Source organism: Tachyglossus aculeatus, chromosome 25 (assembly GCF_015852505.1).
Source record: "Tachyglossus aculeatus isolate mTacAcu1 chromosome 25, mTacAcu1.pri, whole genome shotgun sequence".
NCBI lineage: Eukaryota > Metazoa > Chordata > Mammalia > Monotremata > Tachyglossidae > Tachyglossus > Tachyglossus aculeatus.
Window position 1 is genome coordinate 23,259,737 of NC_052090.1, and position 23,511 is coordinate 23,283,247.

Here is a 23,511-nt window from a genome sequence, read left to right on the forward strand (position 1 = left end):
GCTTGGGAGTCAAAAGGACCTGGATTCTAATCCTGATCTGTCGTTGACCTGCTGTGTGACCTTGGGTGAGTCACTTCACTTCCCTGTGCCTCGTTACCTCATCTGTAAAATGGGGATTAAGACTGTGAGACATGGACTGTGTCCAATCTGACTTGCTTGTATCTATCCTAGAACAGTGCCTGGCACACGGTAAGCGCTTAATGAATGTCATAGATAAAGATAACTACTATTAAACAGACTGATTGTAGAGGTAATAATCGTATTTATTGACCATCCACTGGGTGTAATACACTATGCTAAGTGCTGGAAATACAAAAAAAGAGGAACAATATCACCTCCCCACAAGAAGCTTACATTCTAATGGAGAAACTTACTTGAATTTAGCTGGGTTCTGATCATTATTAATGGTATTTAAGTGCTTACTATGTACCAGGCACTATGCTAAGCACTGGTGTAGACACAAGCTAATCAGGTTGGACACAGTCCCTGTCCCACATGCCCCACCGTCTTAATCCCCATTTTACAGATGAGGGAACTGAGGCACGGAGAAGTGAAGCGATTTGCCCAAGGTCACACAGAAGACAAGTGGCAGAAGTGGGTCCTTTCGTCTCCCAGGCCCGTGTTCAATCAACTAGGCCACTTAACAGCTCTGCAGTGACAAGGACGTTCAGTTCAGTCAAAAGTCATGTTGACTGACTAAACATCACTAAACTTTGCTCTGGGGCCACCAGACAATGGACACTGTTTATACCATTGTTATTATTATTACTGAAGATTGAGCCAGGTCCTCAGGCAGCATTCATACCCTGTTGCAGAGATGAAAGAATAGTCAAAGCTTCCAAATCATCATCAGTGGTGTTTACTGAGCTCTTACTGCGTGCAGAGCACTGTACTAAGCCTTAAAGATCTTGGGCATTGTAATACCTGCACCATCAAAGCCCATATTCTTCTCTTTCAGGTTTCTTGGGCTGGGCATTTAATACGTCTGCCAACAACAATCAGTGATTTCCGGACAACTGTTGCCCGGGAAGTGTTCGCGAGGCCGATCCCTCAGATGATTTCAAGGACGCTAAGAGATGTTCGCTCCTGGCTGGAAACCCTGGTAAAGCAGGATGAAGGTGTGAGAAAGTTTGAGCCAGGACAGCTTGGACTGCCAAAGCAAATTGGTAACCGAGGAAAATAGGGTTTGGGGGGTTTGGAGCCCCCTAATAATAATAATGGCGTTTGTTGGGTAGCGTTGGGTTACCCAGAGGAAGAGATCTGGAGACTCGACTGTTCGACTTGGCCCTTTGTGCCTCTCTCACCAACGATCGTTCAGCTGATCGTTCGATCTTGCTTACCGATAACTATCATTTTTCTTAAAAAAAAATTGTCAGCACCTCTCCTTTTTTATGGCATTTGTTAAGCGCTTACTATCTACCAGGTACTGTTCTAAGTGCTGGGGTAGATACAAGGTAGTAAGGTTGGACACAGTCCCTGTGTCCCACATGGGGCTCACGGTCTTAATCCCATTTTACAGATGAGATAACTGAGGCACAGAGGAGTGAAGTGACTTGCCCAAGGTCACGCGGCAGAGAAGTGGCAGAGCGGAGATTAAAACTCAGGACCTCCTGATTCCCAGGCCCACGCTCTACTCCGCAGTGCTTCTTCATTTTGATATCCCCTCCGTACCTTACGTACTTCCATTTCCATTGAACTATGGGAGTGATAAGGTTTTCTATTTATTTTATTTCGTTAGTATGTTTGGTTTTGTTCTCTGTCTCCCCCTTTTAGATTGTGAGCCCACTGTTGGGTAGGGACCGTCTCTATATGTTGCCAATTTGTACTTCCCAAGCGCTTAGTACAGCGCTCTGCACACAGTAAGCGCTCAATAAATACAATTGATGATTGATTGATTGTTAAGTGCTCACAATGTGCCAGGCACAGGATGAAGTGCTGGGGCGGATACAAGCAAAGCAAGTTGGAACCCTTGTCCCATGCGGGGCTCAGAGTTTCAATTCCCATTTTACAGGTGAGGTCACTGAGAAGTGAAGTGACTTGCCCAGGGTCACACAGCGGACAAGTGGCAGAGCCAGGATTAGAACTCAGGACCTTCTGACACCCAGGCCACCATGCCATGCTGCTCCTGCTATGCCCATTGCTAAAGACGGTCTGGATCAATCAGATTTACTGCATACATCCTTAACTACAAGAGCCGATACCCAACCGGATAAGCGAATCTACCTATCTTTGTTTAAATTTTCCAGTTCTTTGAGGGCAGGGGTCAAGGCTTGAGTTTCTTTGTGATTTCCCCAGTATTTGGGACAGTCTCAGTGAACTGCACGAAGTGGCCGTGAAACAGTGTCCTTATCTTATATCGCTCAGGAATGTCAGGCCCTTGATCTTGGAAATTCAACTGTCCCTTGATTCCTGAGTGATTGCCTTTCAACCTCTACTCTGAAAGTTATCTGAGTCACAGATTATTTCATCTACCGCAGGATCTGCTCCATATTTCACGTCCCATTAAATAAACATTCACTCTTTATGTATCTTTGGACCTTAGCTGCAAGAGAAATATCACCTTGTCCATGTTATCATAGCAGGCTGCTGTGATGATTCAAATCACTGTCTGCTGATCATCTGAGCGACTATTTTATTAAAGCTGCTGTAGTTTGGGCTACGAGTTTTAGTAAATCCATCCCCCCCGCCTTACCTCCTTCCCCTCCCCACAGCCCCTGTATATATGTAGAGGTGTGTACAGATTTATTACTCTATTTTATTTCTACATATTTATTCTATTTATTTTATTTTGTTAATATGTTTGGTTTTGTTTCCCGTCTCCCCCTTCTAGACTGTGAGCCCCCCGTTGGGGAGGGACCATCTCTATATGTTGCCAACTTGTACTTCCCAAGCGCTTAGTACAGTGCTCCGCACATAGTAAGCGCTCAATAAATACGATTGATGATGATAGTAAGCGCTCAATAAATACGATTGATGATGATAGTAAGCGCTCAATAAATACGATTGAATGAATGAATCAATCCCATTCTGTTCTAGTTGTAAACTAGCGTCGCTGTCAAACTCAAGGCCAGTTTTCCTAAAATCCCACCTCTACCAAGCCTTCCCCCCATTAACTCTCAATTTCTCAAGTCATCTCAATCATCAATCAATCGATCGACTATTTGTTGAGCAGTTACTGCATAAAAGGCACTGTAGTAAGAACTTGGAAGAGTACAGTGGAAGACACAAGCGCTTAGTACAGTGCTCTGCACATAGTAAGCGCTCAATAAATACGACTGATGATGATCTCTGTCCACAAAGAATTCACAATCGAGGACCGAGTATAGCGGACCGTATTTCCACTAGCACGATTATTGTTCTTTACTTACCCAAGGTCGTTTTAAGGCTGCCTGGTCCTTTCAGTCAATCAATCAATCAATCAATCGTATTTATTGAGCGCTTACTGTGTGCAGAGCACTGTACTAAGCGCTTGGGAAGTCCAAGTTGGCAACATATAGAGACAGTCCCTACCCAACAGCGGGCTCACAGTCTAAAAGGGGGAGACAGAACAAAACCAAACATACTAACAAAAGAAAATAAATAGAATAGATGTGTACAGGTAAAATAAATAAATAAATAAATAGAGTAATAAGTATGTACAAACAGGGTCGTTAATGCTATTAGTGTTCCTGGCTAAAACTGCATCCCTTGGCGAGGGTAGGCTTTTATATCCGCTGGCGATTTTCCCGGATGAATATTTCATCTGAAATACAGATGGAAACATAACACCGATAAAGAAATTAAGAATTAGTCTCTCAGAGAAAATTAAATAGGCACAATAGCAATGGCATGCTGCTTTTTTACGTGCGGATGAAAACTTCTCATTCAGGCCAAACATTTATATATTAATAGAGAAGCGTATTAATAGTGCGGTTTAGGATGCCCACAGCCCCCTATAATCTCTAATAATTTTTCTTGCTTTTAAGGAAAAGACAGAAGGAAATCTTAGGGTCTCTAAATCCTCTTTTCCTCACCAGAAAGTACCTTCAGAAAGCAGCGCCGAGAAGCAGTGTGAGCTAGTGGAAAGGGCCCAGGGTTGGGAGGCAGGAAAACTGGGTTCTCATCTCAAGCTTCTCCACCTGCCTGGTGTGTGATCCTGGGCACGTTACTTAACTTCTCTGTGCCTCAGTTTCTTCATCTGTTAAATGGGGGTTAGGTACCTGTTCTCCTTCTCCCTATTTGGCACAGAGGCTGTAATCCATCAGTTTATGGCGTATCTTCCCCAAGGCTCAGTACAGTTCTTGGCATCTAGTAAACACCTAACAAATACCACAATTACTACTACAATTTGTGTCCACTTTTCCTTGCACATTAGATTTGTGTTGTTGGTTGTAAGAGTGGAAGTGAAGTTCTTGGCATCTAGTAAACACCTAATACCACAATAATTACTACAATTTGTGTCCACTTTTCCTTGCACATTAGATTTGTGTTGTTGGTTGTAAGAGTGGAAGTGAAGTTCTTGGCCTCTAGTAAGCATCTTACAGGTACCACAATTATCACTACAATTTGTGTCCACTTTTCCCGGCACATTAGATTTGTGTTGTTGGTCGTAAGAGCGGAAGTGAAGTTCTTGGCATCTAGTAAGCACCTAACAGATACCACAATTACTACTACAATTTGTGTCTACTTTTCCCGGCACATTAGATTTGTGTTGTTGGTTGTAAGAGTGGAAGTGAAGTTCTTGGCATCTAGTAAGCACCTAACAGATACCACAATTATTACTACAATTTGTGTCTACTTTTCCCGGCACATTAGATTTGTGTTGTTGGTCGTAAGAGCGGAAGTGAAGTTCTTGGCATCTAGTAAGCACCTAACAGATACCACAATTACTACTACAATTTGTGTCTACTTTTCCCGGCACATTAGATTTGTGTTGTTGGTTGTAAGAGCGGAAGTGAAGTTCTTGGCCTCTAGTAAGCACCTGAGAGATACCACAATTATCACTACAATTTGTGTCCACTTTTCCTGGCACATTAGATTTGTGTTGTTGGTTGTAAGAGCGGAAGTGAAGTTCTTGGCCTCTAGTAAGCACCTGAGAGATACCACAATTATCACTACAATTTGTGTCCACTTTTCCTTGCACATTAGATTTGTGTTGTTGGTTGTAAGAGCGGAAGTGAAGTTCTTGGCCTCTAGTAAACACCTAATACCACAATTATTACTACAATTTGTGTTCACTTTTCCTGGCACATTAGATTTGTGTTGTTGGTTCTAAGAGTGGAAGTGAAGTTCTTGGCATCTAGTAAACACCTAACAGATACCACAATTACTACTACAATTTGTGTCTACTTTTCCTGGCACATTAGATTTGTGTTGTTGGTCGTAAGAGCGGAAGTGAAGTTCTTGGCATCTAGTAAACACCTAACAGATACCACAATAACTACTACAATTTGTGTCTACTTTTCCCGGCACATTAGATTCATGTTGTTGGTTATAAGAGTGGAAGTGAAGTTCTTGGCATCTAGTAAGCACCTGATACCACAATTATTACTACAATTTGTGTCCACTTTTCCTTGCACATTAGATTTGTGTTGTTGGTTGTAAGAGCGGAAGTGAAGTTCTTGGCCTCTAGTAAACATCCAACAAATACCACAATTACTACTACAATTTGTGTCTACTTTTCCTTGCACATTAGATTTGTGGTGTTGGTTGTAAGAGTGGAAGTGAAGTTCTTGGCCTCTAGTAAACACCTAATACCACAATTATTACTACAATTTGTGTTCACTTTTCCTGGCACATTAGATTTGTGTTGTTGGTTCTAAGAGTGGAAGTGAAGTTCTTGGCCTCTAGTAAGCACCTTACAGGTACCGCAATTATCACTACAATTTGTGTCCACTTTTCCCGGCACATTTAGATTTGTGTTGTTGGTTGTAAGAGTGGAAGTGAAGTTCTTGGCCTCTAGTAAACACCTAATACCACAATTATTACTACAATTTGTGTTCACTTTTCCTGGCACATTAGATTTGTGTTGTTGGTTCTACGAGTGGAAGTGAAGTTCTTGGCCTCTAGTAAGCACCTTACAGATACCACAATTATCACTACAATTTGTGTCCACTTTTCCTTGCACACTAGATCTGTGTTGTTGGTTGTAAGAGTGGAAGTGAAGTTCTTGGCCTCTAGTAAGCACCTGACAGCTACCACAATTATCACTACAATTTGTGTCCACCTTTCTTTGCCCATTGGATTTGTTCCCCGCCCCTATGAGCCCCTCCCATCAGCCCCTCCCCTCGCCGGCCCCGCCCTCCGCGCTCTAGCCCCGCCCCCTCCCTCGGCCCCGCCCACACCGCCCCTCTTGGCCCCGCCCCTATCAGCCCCTCCCCTCGCCCTCTAGCCCCGCCCCCTCGCGCGGCCCCGCCCCATCAAGCCCCTCCCTTCTCAGCCCGCCCTCCGCGTCCGGCCCCGCCCACTCCGTTCGACCCCGCCCCTCTTGGCCCCGCCCCCATCGGCCCCGCCCCTCGCTGGGCCCCGCCCTCCCAGCCCCTCTCAGCCCCGCCCTCCGCGCTCGGCCCCGCCCACTCCGCTCAAACCCCGCCCTCCGCGCTCTAGCCCCGCCCCCTCTCTCGACCCCTCCCCTCTCGGCCCCGCCCGGGCCCGCCCCTTTTAACCCCCCCTCGCGGGGCCCCGCCCTCCGCGCAATAGCCCCGCCCCCTCTCGGCCCCGCCCTCCACCGGCACTCCGCTCGCAGCCCCGCCCTCCGCGTCAAGCCACGCCCACTCCGCTCAACCCCCCTCGCCCCCCTTGGACCCGCCCCTATTAGCCCCTCCCCTCGCTTGGCCCCGCCCCCCTTAGCCCCGCTCCTCTCTCGGCCCCGCCCCTCTCAGCCCCTCCCCTCTCTGGGCCCCGCCCTCCGCGCTCTGGCCCCGCCCCCTCTCTCGGCCCCGCCCTCCCCTCCCCACACTCGGCCCCTCCCCTCTCAGCCCCGCCCGGCCCCGCCCATTCCGCTCAAACCCGCCCCCCCTTGGCCCCGCCCTATCAGCCCCTCCCCTGGCTGGGCCCCGCCCTCCAGCCCCGCCCCCTCTCTCGGCCCCGCCCTCCCCCGACCCCTCCCCTCTCCGCCCCGCCCACTCCGCTATTCCCCGCCCCTCTTGGCCCCGCCCCCACCAGCCCCTCCAATCTTGGCTCGCCCTCCCCCCCATTAGCCCCTCCCCTCGCTGGGCCCCGCCCCCATCAGCCCCTCCAATCTTGGCTCGCCCTCCCGCCCTATTAGCCCCTCCCCTCGCTGGGCCCGGCCCTCCGCGCGGAAGCCCCGCCCCCTCGCTGGGCCCCGCCCTCCCCGCCCCTATTAAGCCCCTCCCCTCTCCGCCCCGCCCCTCGCTGGGCCCCGCCCCCCGCGCTCCAGCCCCGCCCCCTCGCTCGGCCCCGCCCTCCCCGCCCCTATTAGCCCCGCCCCCTCTCTCCTTAGCCCCGCCCCGCCCCGCCCCGCCCCGCCCCATTATCCCCGCCGCTCCCGGTGCGGGCGGGTGCCCGGCCGCGTCCCCGCCCCCCCCCCCCCCCCCCCCAACCGGCGCCTTGGCCATTGGCCTCCCGCGCCGAGCCGTCGCCCCCCGGGGGCCCCCCGGGCCGGGCCCGCCCCCCCGTTACCAAGGCAAGCCCAAACAGCCCCGCCCCGCCCCGCCAGCCCCGCCCCGCCAGCCCCGCCGAGAGGTGCGGTGAAGCAGCGGCGGCGGCGGTGCCCCCCGGTTGTGCGGTGCCCCCCGGTTGCGCGGTTCGGTGTCCCCATGGCGACGTCTCGCCAGCAGAGCCGGATCCAAGCCTACCTGGAGCGGAACCGGATCGGGCCCCTGTTTGAGGTGAGGCGCGCCCCGACCACCGGGCACGGGGACGGGCACACACACACACACACACACACACACACACACACACACGGGGGGGGGCCCGGGGGGAAGCCCCCGCCGCTCCCCTCCCCGTGCATGCACGCCCTCCCATCCACACCCGGCCACCCGGCGCGTAGCACAGTGCTTGGCACCTAGTAAGCGCTTAGTGGAGACCATCATTTGGTACCCGTGCATCCAGCGCGAGCGGTGCTTGGCACCTAGTAAGCGCTTAGCAGAGACCATCATTTTGTATCCAGCGCGTAGCGCAGTGCTTGGCACCTGGTAAGCGCTTAGCAGAGACCAGCATTTTGTATCCGGCGCGTACAACAGTGCTTGGCACCTAGTAAGCGCTTAGCAGAGACCATCATTTTGTATCCGGCGCGTAGCACAGTGCTTGGCACCTAGTAGGCGCTTAGTAGATACCATCACTTTGTATCCAGCGCGTAGAACAGTGCTTGGCACCTAGTAGGCGCTTAGTAGATACCATCACTTTGTATCCAGCGCGTAGAACAGTGCTTGGCACCTAGTAGGCGCTTAGCAGAGACCATCATTTTGTATCCAGCGCGTAACACAGTGCTTGGCACCTAGTAAGCGCTTAGTAGATGCCATCATTTTGTACCCAGCGCGTAGCGCAGTGCTTGGCACCTAGTAAGCGCTTAGCAGAGACCATCATTTTGTATCCGGCGCGTAGCACAGTGGTTGGCACCTAGTAAGCGCTTAGTAGATGCCATCATTTTGTACCCAGCGCGTAGAACAGTGCTTGGCACCTAGTAAGCGCTTAGCAGAGACCATCATTTTGCATCCGGCGCGTAGCACAGTGCTTGGCACCTAGTAGGCGCTTAGCAGAGACCATCATTTTGTATCCAGCGCGTAGCACAGTGCTTGGCACCTAGTAAGCGCTTAGTAGATACCATCATTTTGTATCCAGCGCGTAGAACAGTGTTTGGCACCTAGTAAGCGCTTAGTAGAGACCATCGCTTTGTATCCGGCGCGTAGCACAGTGCTTGGCACCTAGTAGGCGCTTAGTAGATACCATCACTTTGTATCCAGCGCGTAGCACAGTGCTTGGCACCTAGTAAGCGCTTAGTAGATACCATCGTTTTGTATCCAGCGCGTAGCACAGTGCTTGGCACCTAGTAGGCGCTTAGTAGATACCATCGTTTTGTATCCAGCGCGTAGCACAGTGCTTGGCACCTAGTAGGCGCTTAGTAGATACCATCACTTTGAATCCAGCACGTAGCACAGTGCTTGGCACCTAGTAAGCGCTTAGCAGAGACCATCGTTTTGTATCCGGCGCGTAGCACAGTGCTTGGCACCTAGTAAGCGCTTAGCAGAGACCATCATTTTGTACCCAGCGCGCAGAACAGTGCTTGGCACCTAGTAAGCGCTTAGCAGAGACCATCATTTTGTATCTAGCGCGCAGAACAGTGCTTGGCACCTAGTGAGCGCTTAGCAGAGACCATCATTTTGTATCCAGCGCGTAGCACAGTGGTTGGCACCTAGTAAGCGCTTAGTAGATGCCATCATTTTGTACCCAGCGCGTAGAACAGTGTTTGGCACCTAGTAAGCGCTTAGTAGAGACCATCGCTTTGTATCCGGCGCGTAGCACAGTGCTTGGCACCTAGTAAGCGCTTAGCAGAGACCATCGTTTTGTATCCGGCGCGTAGCACAGTGCTTGGCACCTAGTAACCGCTTAGCAGAGACCAGCATTTCGTATCTGGCGCGTACAACAGTGCTTGGCACCTAGTAGGCGCTTAGCAGAGACCATCATTTTGTATCCAGCGCGTAGCACAGTGCTTGGCACCTAGTAAGCGCTTAGTAGATACCATCATTTTGTATCCAGCGCGTAGCACAGTGCTTGGCACCTAGTAGGCGCTTAGCAGAGACCATCATTTTGTATCCAGCGCGTAGCACAGTGCTTGGCACCTAGTAAGCGCTTAGTAGATACCATCATTTTGTACCCGTGCATCCAGCGCGTAGCACAGTGGTTGGCACGTAGTAGACGCTTAATAAATACCATCATTTTGTACTCGTGCTTCCAGTGCGTAGAATAGTGCTTGGCACCTAGTAAGCGCTTAGTAGATACCATCATTTTGTACCCGTGATTCCAGCGCGTAGAACAGTACCTGTGGCACCTAGTAAGCGCTTAGTAGATACCATTTTGTGCCCGTGCATCCTGCGCGTAGAACAGTGCTTGGCACCTAGTAAGCGCTTAGTAGATACCATCATTTTGTACCCGTGCATCCAGCGCGTAGCACAGTGGTTGGCACGTAGTAGACGGTTAACAAATACCATCATTTTGTACTCGTGCATCCAGTGCGTAGAATGGTGCTTGGCACGTAGTAAGCGCTTAGTAGATACCATCATTTTGTACCCGTGCATCCAACGCGTTGAGCAGTACTTGTGGCACATAGTGAGCGCTTAGTAGATACCATTTTGGACCCGTGCATCCAGCGCGTAGAACAGTGCTTGGCACATAGTAAGCGCTTAGCAGATACCATCAGTTTGTACCCGTGCATCCAGCGCGTAGAACAGTGCCTGGCACCTAATAAGCGCTTAGTAGATACCATTTTGTACCCGTGCATCCAGCGCGTAGAACAGTGCGTGGCACGTAGTAGACGCTTAACAAATCCCATCATTATAGACTCGTGCATACACACCTGTGCATCGAGCGCTTACAGCGGTACTTTGCACGTAGTAAGCGCTTAACAGGTACCATCATTGTGTACCCGTACTTTTGCACCCGTGCATCCAGTGCTTGGCACATAGTAAGCGCTTAGTAGATCCCATCATTTTGTACCCGTGCATCCAGCGCGTGGAACAGTGGTTGGCACGTAGTAGACGCTTAACAAATACCATCATTATAGACTCGTGCATACACACCTGTGCATCGAGCGCGTACAGCGGTACTTTGCACATAGTAAGCGCTTAACAGATACCATCGTTATGTAACCATGCATCCACCGCTTAGAGCAGTGCTTGGCGCGTAGTAAGCGCCTAACATACCATCATTATGTACCCGTGCATCCACCGCTTAGAGCAGTGCTTGGCGCATAGTAAGCGCCTAACATGCCATCATTATGTACCCGTGCATCCACCGCTTAGAGCAGTGCTTGGCGCATAGTAGGCGCCTAATAAATGCCATCATAATGTACCCGTGCATCCACCGCTTAGAGCAGTGCTTGGCGCCTAGTAAGCGCCTAATAAATGCCATCATTATGTACCCGTGCATCCACCGCTTAGAGCAGTGCTTGGCGCGTAGTAAGCGCCTAATAAGTACCATCATTATGAACCCGTCCATTCACACCCTCGCGTCCCCACCCGAGGATCCAGCGCTTACAACAGTACTGACTACTTGGTAAGCGCTGAACAAATAACATCATTATCCACCCATGCATACAGACCCGTGCATTCCCCGGCGTGCCCTCCTTCCCCCCCGACACACCTGTACCCAACCTGGCAGCCACTATCACACACACACAAACACACAAAAACACACACACACAAAAACACACACACACACCTGAGTGTGCCCTCGGGCATGCACACGAAGCGCCCCCCTTGCATGCACACCCGTGCACACTCCCGGGCGTCCCCTCCGCCCTCTCTGACACACCTACACTCACCCCGGCAGACACACAAACAACACACACACACACGTGTGTGTATGTGGGCATGCACACAAAGCGCACCCCCAGTTTGCAAACCCATGCACACTCCCGGTTGTCCCTTCGCTCTGATTAATGCTCGGGCAGGGGGAAAAAGGGGGACAGGACCCTGCAAACCCATCTCTTTCATTTTTTTGGGGGGGGAAGGGGTGCACATTATTATTATTATAGTAAGCGCCCAATAAACGCGATTGATTGATTAATTGATTGATTGGAATCCAGTCTGCCTCTGCTCCCCGGCCGGGGAGGGCAAGGAGAACGGACCTTACCAGTAAGAAGCTACTCAATGCCCATACCTCTCATTTATTCATTTTTTATTTGTGTCCTCCTCCAAAATGCCCATACCTCTCATTTATTCATTTTTTATTTGTCTCCTCCTCCAAAATGCCCATATCTCTCCTTTATTCATTTTTTATTTGTCTCCTCCTCCAGCCCCCTTGGGCTGTAAGCTCTTTGTGGCAGGGAATGTGGCAGTCGGTTAGTGTTGTATCGGACTCTCCCGAGCGCTTAGTACAGTGCCCCGCACGGAGGAAGCGCCCAAACAATAGGATGGAATGAAGAAACCGGGCCTTTCGCGGGCTGCTGCAGGATTTGGGCGTCTAATGTGAGCTCCTTGTGGGCAGGGAATGTGTTTGATATTCTAGTGTCCTCTCCCAAGCGTTTAATGCAGTGCTTTGCGCACAGTCAGCGCTCCATAAATATGTGTATATGTATGTATATATGTTTGTACATATTACTCTATTTATTTTACTTGTACATATCTATTCTATTTATTTTGTTAGTATGGTTTTGTTCTCTGTCTCCCCCTTTTAGACTGTGAGCCCACTGTTGGGTAGGGACTCTGTATGCTGCCAACTTGTACATCCCAAGAGCTTACTACAGTGCTCTGCACACAGTAAGCGCTCAGTAAATACGATTGATTGATTGATGATTAATAACAATAGTAATCCATCTCCCTCCCCAGCCTTTCAGAATCCCACGGGACGGGGTGCCCCAAGGCTGGGCCGAAATCATTCCTTAAATCGTATTTATTGAGTGCTCACTGTGTGCAGAGCACTATACTAACCTGTTGGGAGAGGACAATACAACAATAAACTGACAAGTTCCCTGCCCACAACAACCTCACAGCCTAGAGTGGGAGACAGGCATTAATATAAATAAATAGATAAATAAATTACAGGGCCTGGGGGGGCCGTCCAGGGAAGGACCCTGACCAGAGACCCTGGGGTACCATTCCTTCATTCATCCACTCGTATTTATTAGGGCTGACTGTGTGCCAAACACTCTGCTAAGCGCTTGGGAGAGGACGCTACAGCAACAGACACATTCCCTGCGCACAAGGAGCAAAGGGATGGGAAGGAGGTGCAGTGTGGATTTGCAGGGCCACTGGTTTAGGAGGAAATGGGGTGGATTTTTAGGGGAGCGTGTAAGGGGCTGCCTCGGATTTCCTTTTACAAGTGGGTGCCCTATTGTTGAATTTCATTTTTCATCCTAATGCCTAGAGTGTTGTTTCGGGTGAAAACCTCGTGGATGGGAATTTTCTTGATTTTATTCAACTTTTTTTTCATACCCTGGATATGAAATATGGTGTGTTCTGATTCCAAATCTCTGATTTCAAATAAGTCCAATATTGCTTTTTTTTTTAACCTGTCACAAACGAGGGGATTTGAGATCTGTAGTGAAAATGCTGGATTTTCACGTTTAGAGAAAATGTAGTATATGTGCCTCTGGATACTTTTGAAGTACTATTCTAATTTTCTGTTCATTTGAAACTTATGTGACCTACTACTAGTTATTTCTGAACTTTCAAAAGCGTAAGGCTAGATATTGGCATAGTAGTTTGTTTCCTTTCGAGTCATTTCTTTGATCCGAGTTTAATGTGCTTTCCATTAGCATGGATTTTTCAGTATTTGCTGTGTAGTACATTCTGCTTTATCAGAGCTTAGAACAGTGCTTTGCACATAGTAAGCACTTAACAAATGTCATTATTATTATTGAAAAAGAACTCAGAAGAGTGAAAATGTAAATCTCACTATATGGGATTAAAAAACCCTCACGGGCAGGGAATGTGTCTCTTCTGTTGAACTTCCTGTAGCACTTAAAACTGTGATGCACTCAGGTGTTTAAATACTGTTACTACTACTACATTATTATTAATATCTATCATGCACTGTACTAAACCACTTGGGAAAGTACAACAGAAACATAAGGCACATCTGCCCACAGGTGTGATTGATTTTATGTATATGTGCGAGTGTGTATATATACACACACACGCACATATTTAATAGAGTTGTGATTTCACCTATACCAGTGAAGTCTGAGTCGTGGATTCCAAGTGATAGAGAGATGAATCTTATTTTCTTCATAGAAATGAGATCATAAAGGGCATCACTCTTAAATGAAAGAAAGCAGTTTTGGAAATAGTCTTTTTTTAATGTCCAGATTTATCTAGCATCCATGTTACTGCATGAGATTAAGAGTATGGAAGCCCATGCATTTTTCCTGATTAGCTGTATTGCTGCTTTAAAGTCTTCACGCTTTGATTCCTGAATTACTAAATAGGCACATTTCTCTTTGCTTCTTCCAGGCGGTTTTAAGGTTAGTTGAATAAATACTTTTTAAAAGCGTGTTTTTTATTTACTGATACTCATAACATATGCAACTGGTGCTTGTTACCCTTACAGTAGGTTTTATGTGGTGAGACTCAGGTAGTCTTTGGTTTATTAGACTGTTTATTGTTACAAATAAATTTGAAATTTTTGATACCACATATATACATATACATAACTGGCTGATGGTCAGACATAGGTAAGTCATATCTATTCCTTGAATCCTGCCGGATATTTTATAATTGTGTTAGCACTGCATAATGACATTACGTTTTAAAAAATGTACTCTTCTGAAATTTAAAATGTGGGTTATGCGTTAAAAACAGCTTGAATGCTTTTTTCACTAGTCGGCTAGACAAACCTTTTACATGGGCTAATCATTATGGGGAAAGGTTTTAGGGGCTGGTGCTCCTGGAACATCCAAATGTGGAGAGGAATGAGATTGGCCAGTAATGACCACTGATTACTCTTATCAGGTGGGTTGAGCAGTGCTAGCATATCTCAGAAAGGTACTCTCTCAGAAAACACAAATTGAGCTTTCTCTCTCTTTCTTTTTCCTCCCCCCTCCCCATACACATTTGTGTATGCATGTCCACACTTGCCTGAGCAAAGTGCGCGTGTACTTATCTCTTTCTGAGATAATTGTCATATTTGTTAAGCGCTTACTGTGTGCCAGATATGCTAAAAGCATCTTTGACATTTGTTCAGAGTAATTATTGGCCAGATTCCCCTTTTCCTCCATACTCTGCCTCTGTTCCATGGTACCTCAGCGTGCGGTGCCTGTGTATCATATATTCATTCAGTTGTATTTATTGAGTGTTATTGAGCGCTTACTGCCTGCTGTGCACCAAACTAAGTGCTTGGGAGTGTTCAGTACAGCTGTAAACAACACATTCCCTGCCCGCAATGAGTTTACAGTCTAGAGAAGGGGGTATACAGGGCCTGGGCTAACCTCTGTAGAGGGCTTAGAGCTCTAAGATGTGGTTAACAGCCTTGTATCACCTGGCCAGGGAGCACTTCCTTCCCTGGCTCCAATCAATCAATCAATCAATTGTATTTATTGAGCACTTACTGTGTGCTGAGCACTGTACTAAGCGCCGGGGAAGTACAGGTTGGCAACATATAGAGACAGTCCCTACCCAACAGTGGGCTCACAGTCTAGAAGGGGGAGACAGAGAACAAAACCAAACATATTAACAAAATAAAATAAATAGAATAAATATGTACAAGTAAAATAAATAAATTGAGTAATAAATATGTACAAACATATATACAGGTGCTGTGGGGGCCTCCATATGAGGACCAATCCCAGTTGGAATGGCCACAGCTGCCAGGGGTGGTGATGCAGCAGTAGTAGCATTTAGGACTTCTTCTCTGTTCTTCTTGCTCATCTTCCCGTGGAAGACTCCAGAGAGCCCAACAAGGAGCCGAGCGGCAGCAGCCGGAGCAAACAATCAATCAGTAATATTTATTGAGCACTTACTGGGTGCAGAGCACTGTACTAAGCGCTTGGGAGAGTAGGAAATGTAACAAATAAGAATAGGAACCTTCTTCCGACTTTGGTACCCTAGAGTCTGTCGTACTTCTAGGAGCCCAAGATAATAAATAAATAATGATGGTATTTAAGCGCTTACTATGTGTCAAGCTCTGTTCTAAGCGCTGGAGCAGAGCTGTTGGGGCAGGAGCAGGAAAAAAGCACAAACCCAGTTCTGCCTTCAGCTCTCAGGAGTCAGGGCTGAGATGGGGATAGCAACAGCCTCTCCTCTCCTCCTCGTCCCTCGCTCCATCCCCCCCATCTTACCTCCTTCCCTTCCCCACAGCACCTGTATATATGTATATATGTTTGTACATATTTATTACTCTATTTATTTATTTATTTTACTTGTACATATCTATCCTATTTATTTTATTTTGTTAGTATGTTTGGTTTTGTTCTCTGTCTCCCCCTTTTAGACTGTGAGCCCACTGTTGGATAGGGACTGTCTCTATATGTTGCCAATTTGTACTTCCCAAGTGCTTAGTACAGTGCTCTGCACATAGTAAGCGCTCAATAAATACGATTGATGATGATGAACAGCCATTGGAGTTGTGTTAGCGTCTTTTATTTCTAGTGCTCTGCTTCTTCCTGGGCTCCTCCCAAGGCAGGGACTCCATGCAATTAGCATTAATGGCTACTTGCCACTAATTGAGTGGCAGTTCAGTGGCAATCGATCAGTGTTACTGTGTGCAGAGCATCCTACTGAGCTCTTGGGAGAGTACTGCAAAACAGTTGGTAGACACATTGCCTGGTCACAATGAGCTTACAGTCTAGGGGTAGAGCCTGGTTTATTCTTACTTGCCTAAGTTATCCGGGAGAGAGAAGGGAATTGAGAGAGAGAGATTGAGATTGTTTGGGAAGGGAGTCTGGGCAATTCTGTAACTATCATCTTCACCATCAACAGAGTATTTTTTGTTTAAATGCCCATGTTAGGCAAAGGGCCATATTAGAAACAGTGGAGAATTACCAAAGGAGTATATGTTCTCTGCCTTCGTGTAGGGACTGTCTCTATATGTTGCCAATTTGTACTTCCCAAGCGCTTAGTACAGTGCTCTGCACATAGCAAGCGCTCAATAAATACGATTGATGATGATGATGATGATGATGAGGGAAAACGGGGCAAATTCACAAATAATGCACAAGTTACAAACCAAGGGCAAAAAAAGCCTGGGGCATAAAACTTAAGAGTTCATATACCAGAAGTGTATGGCCAAGATTTAGAGATAGTCAAGGGTGCGGAGCTTGATCATTACATGCTTCCATCGACAGTGAGCTATTATCTTTGTGGGGGGGGGGGGGGGGGGTAATTGATAGATTAATCACCAGTGTGAGGCACACATAGCATTGCATTGTTTTGGGGCTATAGCTGCCACCTGCATTAAGTGGGGTTGTTTTCAGGACTCCTTTTTACATCTGTAATCTGATCAGAATCTAGGTTCAAGAAGATTGCTTCATTCTTGATGTCTGCTCCCTAGGTCCATTTGTCAGTGGCTGTTGCTTTTCATCCATCCTCACTATGGTGCTTGAAGCTAAAGATGCCACTACTACAATAACTAGAAAAGAAAAAAAAAAGTGAAGTTGAATGGTCAAAGGCAGAAAGCAATTAAATTCAGTAAGCTAGTCTGTCAAGAGGATAAGGAGCCACAGGAAGTGTGATATTGACTTTTAAAGACCTGGAACCGAAAAAGAAAGAGATAAAAATGTCAACAGGCAGAAAAGAAGAAAAATGGAGGGAAGCCCTCCTATTAAGGCTGTAGAGCACCGAGGTGACTGAGGAGGAACAGCAGATATGTACTTAGGAAGCTATAGGAAGGAGAGTTCCACTCTAGGAGAAGTGGAAAGCTCAATAAATACTAATAATTGCAGGTGAGCAAACCTGAATGTTGGAAGTAAATGGTGGGGGGGGGGGGGTGTCAGATTTTATTTTAAGTAGGACTTTAACACAGCAAACATCATCATCATCAATCATATTTATTGAGCACTTACTGTGTGCAGAGCACTGTACTAAGCACTTAGCACTGTACTAAGCGCTTACAGCTTTTTAGAGCTCCCCCCTTACCCCTCCCTGCAGTTGTAGTCTTCAGGACCTGAAGTGGAGGAAATGGACAGTTTAGGGACCCGGTCCTGCACATACTTGGACCTTTAAAAGAAGCAGCAGCAGAGAAGCAGCGTGGGTCAGTGGAAAAGAGCCCGGGCTTTGGAGTCAGAGGTCATGGGTTCAAATCCCCGCTCCGCCAATTGTCAGCTGTGTGACTTTGGGCAAGTCACTTAACTTGCCTCAGTTGCCTCATCTGTAAAATGGGGATTAAGACTGTGAGCCCCCTGTGGTACAACCTGATCACCATGTAACCTCCCCAGTGCTTAGAACAGTGCTTTGCACATGGTAAGCGCTTAATAAATACCATTATTATTATTATTAATATTATTTAAAAGGCATAGGTGCATTTGTAAGTTTGCAATTAACTATTTGAAGACTTTTCCTAGAGTACTGTCCAAATTTGATCAAATTGCAAAATAGCCTAATTTCTACATCCATTCCCTCCCACAATCTTAGTGGGTTTTTTTATTAATGGTATTTAAACACTATATGGCAGGGACTGTACTAGGCCCTGCGGTAGATAGAAGTTAATCAGGATGGTCACAGTCTGTGTCCCACATGGGGCTCACAGTCTTAATCCCCATTTTACAGATGAGGTAACTGAGGCACAGAAAAGTTCAGGACTTGTCCAAGGCCATACAACAGACAAGTAGCAGAGCCAGGATTAGAACTCAGGTCCTGACTCCCGGCTCATGCTCTATCCACTAGGTTACACTGCTACCAAGAACAGGGTTCTGTTCTGATGATTAAACTTTCTTAACCTCCTCCAATAAATCAGTCAGTTGGTTTTATTGAGCCCTTACTATGTGCAGAGGACTGTACTAAGCGCTTGGGAGAGTACAGTGCAGTAGAGTTGGTAAACACAGTCCCTGCCTACAAATATTAATATAAATAATAGATATATACAGAAGTGCTATGGGGCTAAGGGAGGGGTGAATAAAGGATGAAAATCCCAGTGCAAGAGCAACACAGAAGGGAGTGGGAGATGATGATGATGATAGTGGCATTTATTAAGCGCTTACTATGTGCAAAGCACTGTTCTGAGTGCTGGGGAGGTTACAAGGTGATCAGGTCATCCCACAGTCTTAATCCCCATTTTACAGATGAGGCAACTGAGGCACAGAGAAGTGAAGCGACTTGCCCAAAGTCACGCAGCTGACAGTTGGCAGAGCCAGGATTCGAACCCATGACCTCTGACTCCAAAGCCCGGGCTCTTTCCACTGAGCCGCGCTGCTTCCTGAAGAGGAAGTGAGGGCTTAGTCCAGGAAGTAGCCTAACTTTGACTCAGTTCTTCTGAGAGTTATCAGTGTCAGTTGTACCTCGAGTTGCTTGCTTTCTGCATTTATGATTTTTCAACCCAGGTGTGGTAATTAGAGGCAAATGAGTGGTGTTTCTATATTCGTGAGATCTGTCTCCTGAGTAATATTTCTTCTCTCTGTTTCCGAGTTCGACTCAGAGGGGTCAGTCATCTGATTCGAAAAAGATTCTGGTGGGCATTAATTTTTGATCTTATTTAATAGTCTCTTACATGTACTGAATTTCAAAGTTTAATTTTCTTCCATTCAGGAAATTAATTAACTGTCTTCCCTTCCTATCTTGATTACTTTGGGTGCCGGAATCTGTACTGTTCACCGAGGGGTTTTCAACCTGAATAAATTAACTTCTTTTTAAACCATTTTACAGACTCTTCTAGGATGACTTTTCATGAAAATTGTGTAGCCTGGAATCTCTAGTCAGAGACATCATGGACTCTTGTTCTTTGAAGTTCTTTTCTATTAGGATTTCTGGAAAGTGACTTAATGAACGGTAAAGGAAAGTTTTAGATCACATAAAAATTAGCATGGTCGGGGCAAGAAATCTTTCGTCAATCTTGGTAACCCTCCCAGGTGAAAACAAATCCCCACAAACTTTCCTGATTCAAGCTAGGGAAAGAAGAAAAGTAATTGTGTCACCTAAGTTTAATCTTTCAGGTCATGATATTGGTTAAGTTTTGATAGAGTGAATTGATAAACTTAAAATAGAGGATGAGGAGAGTCTCAGTAACCCAACTTCTGGTCAATCTAATATTGTTATAGTGCCTTGGCTTTTTTTTTGAAGTGCGGTCTGATTTAAGTGCAAGAAGAAGAGGCTCTTAGTACAGTGCTTTGCACATAGTAAGTGCTTAATAAATGCCATTATTATTATTATTATTTGAAAACAACCGGATTTTATTTTCAGAATTTTCTAATGCGGGTCACTAGGTGGAACTCTTTAAAGAAAGAGTACTCAGACTTTTTTTGATATTTGAACATGTTTCTGTGGACTGGATTTTTCAAACATTTAAAAATTATGTTCTTCCTGGAAAAAAGTAAACATTCATATAAGTCACTGTGCAGATGAAGGATAAGGAAAACCACAGAAAATACCTTTTCAGAAGTTATAAGATTTAGCACGTGTAACAAAGTTGACCTTAGAAAACGGTAGCTATTGGGTTACCAAACATCTCTACCAAGATTTCTTTTGAGAACTGTGTTTTTTGGTGCCTTTCATTCTATTTTTTTCATTGGCAAGGAACACAAAAAGTTTTACAATATTGTAAAATATGGAAATATTGGAATTTCAGCAATACGTTTTAAGGGTAATAGTATTTTGAGCACTAAAGTGAAAATGTTTGAAAAATGGAAATTAAAAGGAGATCAAACACTAGGAACTTAAGAAATACTCATAAGGAAAATGGGGAATCACAGAATTGTAAGGTTTCAAAGGAACTTCCTCAAAATTCCTAATCAGACTTCCTTCAAAAAATGCTACGAGGTTGTGATATCAATTCTTACCTTGAAGTGAATTTTTACTCTAATTTTGTAGCAGAATCGTTGATACATTTTAACCAGAATGAAAATAATAATCATTATTTTGTGATTATTTGCTCTTAATAATGGCAGAATTTTATGTGTATTAGCTTTTTATCAAAAATTCAGATATCCCCCTCCCTACCCTGCACTGTAGGAGAGATAAGATGGCAAGACATTGAGGTACAAGAAATGATTTATGATCCTGAATTATAAGTATTTTACTCTGAGGTATTTTATCTCTAGCAAGAGCCAACATACTGATTATCATGTTAAAATGATGTTATAGGAAATTGGTTTTTTTGGCAATTGAGTACATTGTGAAGGCATTTTATTGGACTGTTTTTTACTTCTCATTTTGTCATGTCTTCACAAAGGTTTGTACGTATTTATTACTCTTTATTTTATTTGTACATATTCTATTTATTTTATTTTGTTAATATGTTTTGTTTTGTTCTCTTGTCTCCCCCTTCTAGACTGTGAGCCCACTGTTGGGTAGGGACCGTCTCTATATGTTGCCAACTTGTACTTCCCAAGTGCTTAGTACATTGCTCTGTACACAGTAAGCGCTCAATAAATGCGATTGAATGAAAGGTTCTCCAGCGCAGAAAGCTGAGAAGCAGTTTGGCCTAGTGGATAAAGCACAGGCCTTGGAGTCAGAAGGACCTGGGTTCTAATTCCAGCTTCACCAACTTAACTTTTCTGTGCCTCAGTTTCCTCATCTGTAAAATGAGGATTTAGACTGCGGGACAGGGACTGTGTTCAACCCGATTTGCTTGTATCTATCCCAGTGCTTAGTACAGTGCCTGGTTCATTTATTTATATTAATGTCTGTCTCCCCCCATCTAGACTGTAAACTCACTTTGGGCAGGGAATATGTCTGTTTATTGTTGTATTGTACTCTTCCAAGTGCTTAATACAGTGCTGTGCACACAGTTAAGTGCTTCATAAATGCAACTGAATGAACACAGTGCTTAACAGATACCACAATTATTATTATTATTAATATTGCATTAATATGTGGACTATATCCAACCTGATTATCTTGTGTCTACCCCAGTGTTTACTACAGTGCCATTCACGTAGTAAACATTTGCATAACAATTTAAAATAATTACCCTTGTAGATGGATCTGTCATTAGCAGCAAGTGAAATCATCGTCATCATCATCATCAATCGTACTTATTGAGCGCTTACTATGTGCAGAGCACTGTACTAAGCGCTTGGGAAGTACAAATTGGCAACATATAGAGACAGTCCCTACCCAACAGTGGGCTCACAGTCTAAAAGGGGGAGACAGAGAACAAAACCAAACATACTAACAAAATAAAATAAATAGAATAGATATGTACAAGTAAAATAAATAAATAAATAGAGTAATAAATATGTACAAACATAGATACATATACTGAAGACTTTGGAAACATGGTGCTGATTCTCATTTGATCTACATTTGGTAGGGGCCTCTGGAAGTTCTGTGCAAGGAGAAAGATGTGGGGCGTGAGGTCAGGAGCCATAAACCTGCGGAGTGATTAATATTCCTAATTCTGACTAGTTTTTTAATCAGATTATAATTTGGTTCCTTAGGGTTCGACTAATAAAGAACATATTGCTCTGAGGTTCCCAAAAGCTAAGAAATTAGCAAAACTACCCATTATTTTTTTTATAGCCATATGAGAGTAATTTGCATTTCATTTGACCTTTTGAATGGTTTCCAATTTTTCAGAGGCTAGTGAAAGATCAGCCCAATATCCCCCCCACACAAGTTATTTGTAGATCTCCAGCCCGGGTATATCTCTGTGGGATCCATTTTACATGCTTTTATTGAACATGCTTTTTATTAAAGCTCAAACCTTTTAAATGTTTCAGATCCCTGAAGAATGCCCTTTTTTTCTGTCTACTATGACATTTTATAAAGAGGGGGGAAAAATAATCATGTTTTGTAAGATTAGTAAGTGGGGAGAAAAGATGTGACTTTCTAACAACTTCTTAGTGACCATGTGTGGTGGGTAAATTTGAACTGGATGAGAAGCCTGAAATATTTCTAATGGAATTTAAGTGCTTAATATGTGCCAGGAACTGTTCTAAGCGCTGGGGTAGGTCAAGAGAATCAGGTTGGACTCAGTCCATGCCCCACATGGGGCTCACAGTCTTAATTCCTGATTTACAGATTAGGTAACTGAGAGGAAAGTTAAGTGACTTGCCCAAGCAGACATGCTGGCACAGTCAGGATTATATATGTATATATGTTTGTACATATTTATTACTCTATTTATTTATTTATTTATTTTACTTGTACATATCTATTCTATTCTATTTTATTGGTATGTTTGGTTTTGTTCTCTGTCTCCCCTTTTTAGACTGTGAGCCCACTGTTGGGTAGTGACTGTATATGTTGCCAGCTTGTACTTCCCAAGCGCTTAGTACAGTGCTCTGCACACAGTAAGCGCTCAATAAATACGATTGATGATGATGGTGATGATGATAAAAACCTAGGTCCTCTGATTACCGGGCCAATGCTCTTTCCAGTAGGCCAGTTTTTGGAACGGTTTCCAGATAGTTCACTAATTTTTAGTAGTAGAGTAGAGGCCTTTTCAAGGTGGCCTGACCCATTCCATGCCATGTTACCAGTTGGGCTGGACTTGACAACGACAAATTGGGCTACTCCATTCAGCCCAGTGCCAGGACTCATCCTGTCAGAGGGCTCCCAGCAAGAACAACCGCTGTTGAGTTGTTGTAGGTGTGTGAAAAATCGTGTGACTGTGGAAACTACTGTGCATATTCTGAAATTGTATGTTTTAGTAGCTCTCAGGTCAATAATAAACAGTACATGATTCTTTCCCCCATCACCTAGAAATGAGAGCAGTCCCCATAATCAGTAAATATTAATCTTTTCAAGTTGGGTAGTATCTCCG

General features: G+C 45.4%; 1 protein-coding gene across 2 annotated transcripts in view; it reads left to right on the plus strand.

Annotated features, from left to right (window-relative positions):
- Positions 1-7,724: 7,724 nt before the first annotated feature.
- Positions 7,725-23,511, plus strand: part of C25H8orf34 (chromosome 25 C8orf34 homolog) — a 242,202-nt gene continuing 226,415 nt past the window's right edge. For both annotated transcript variants that reach the window (XM_038766655.1, XM_038766656.1), the window contains exon 1: positions 7,725-7,829. In XM_038766655.1, the coding sequence (XP_038622583.1) occupies positions 7,758-7,829 (72 nt within the window). In that variant the 5' untranslated portion in view covers positions 7,725-7,757. The remainder of the gene's footprint in view (positions 7,830-23,511) is intronic.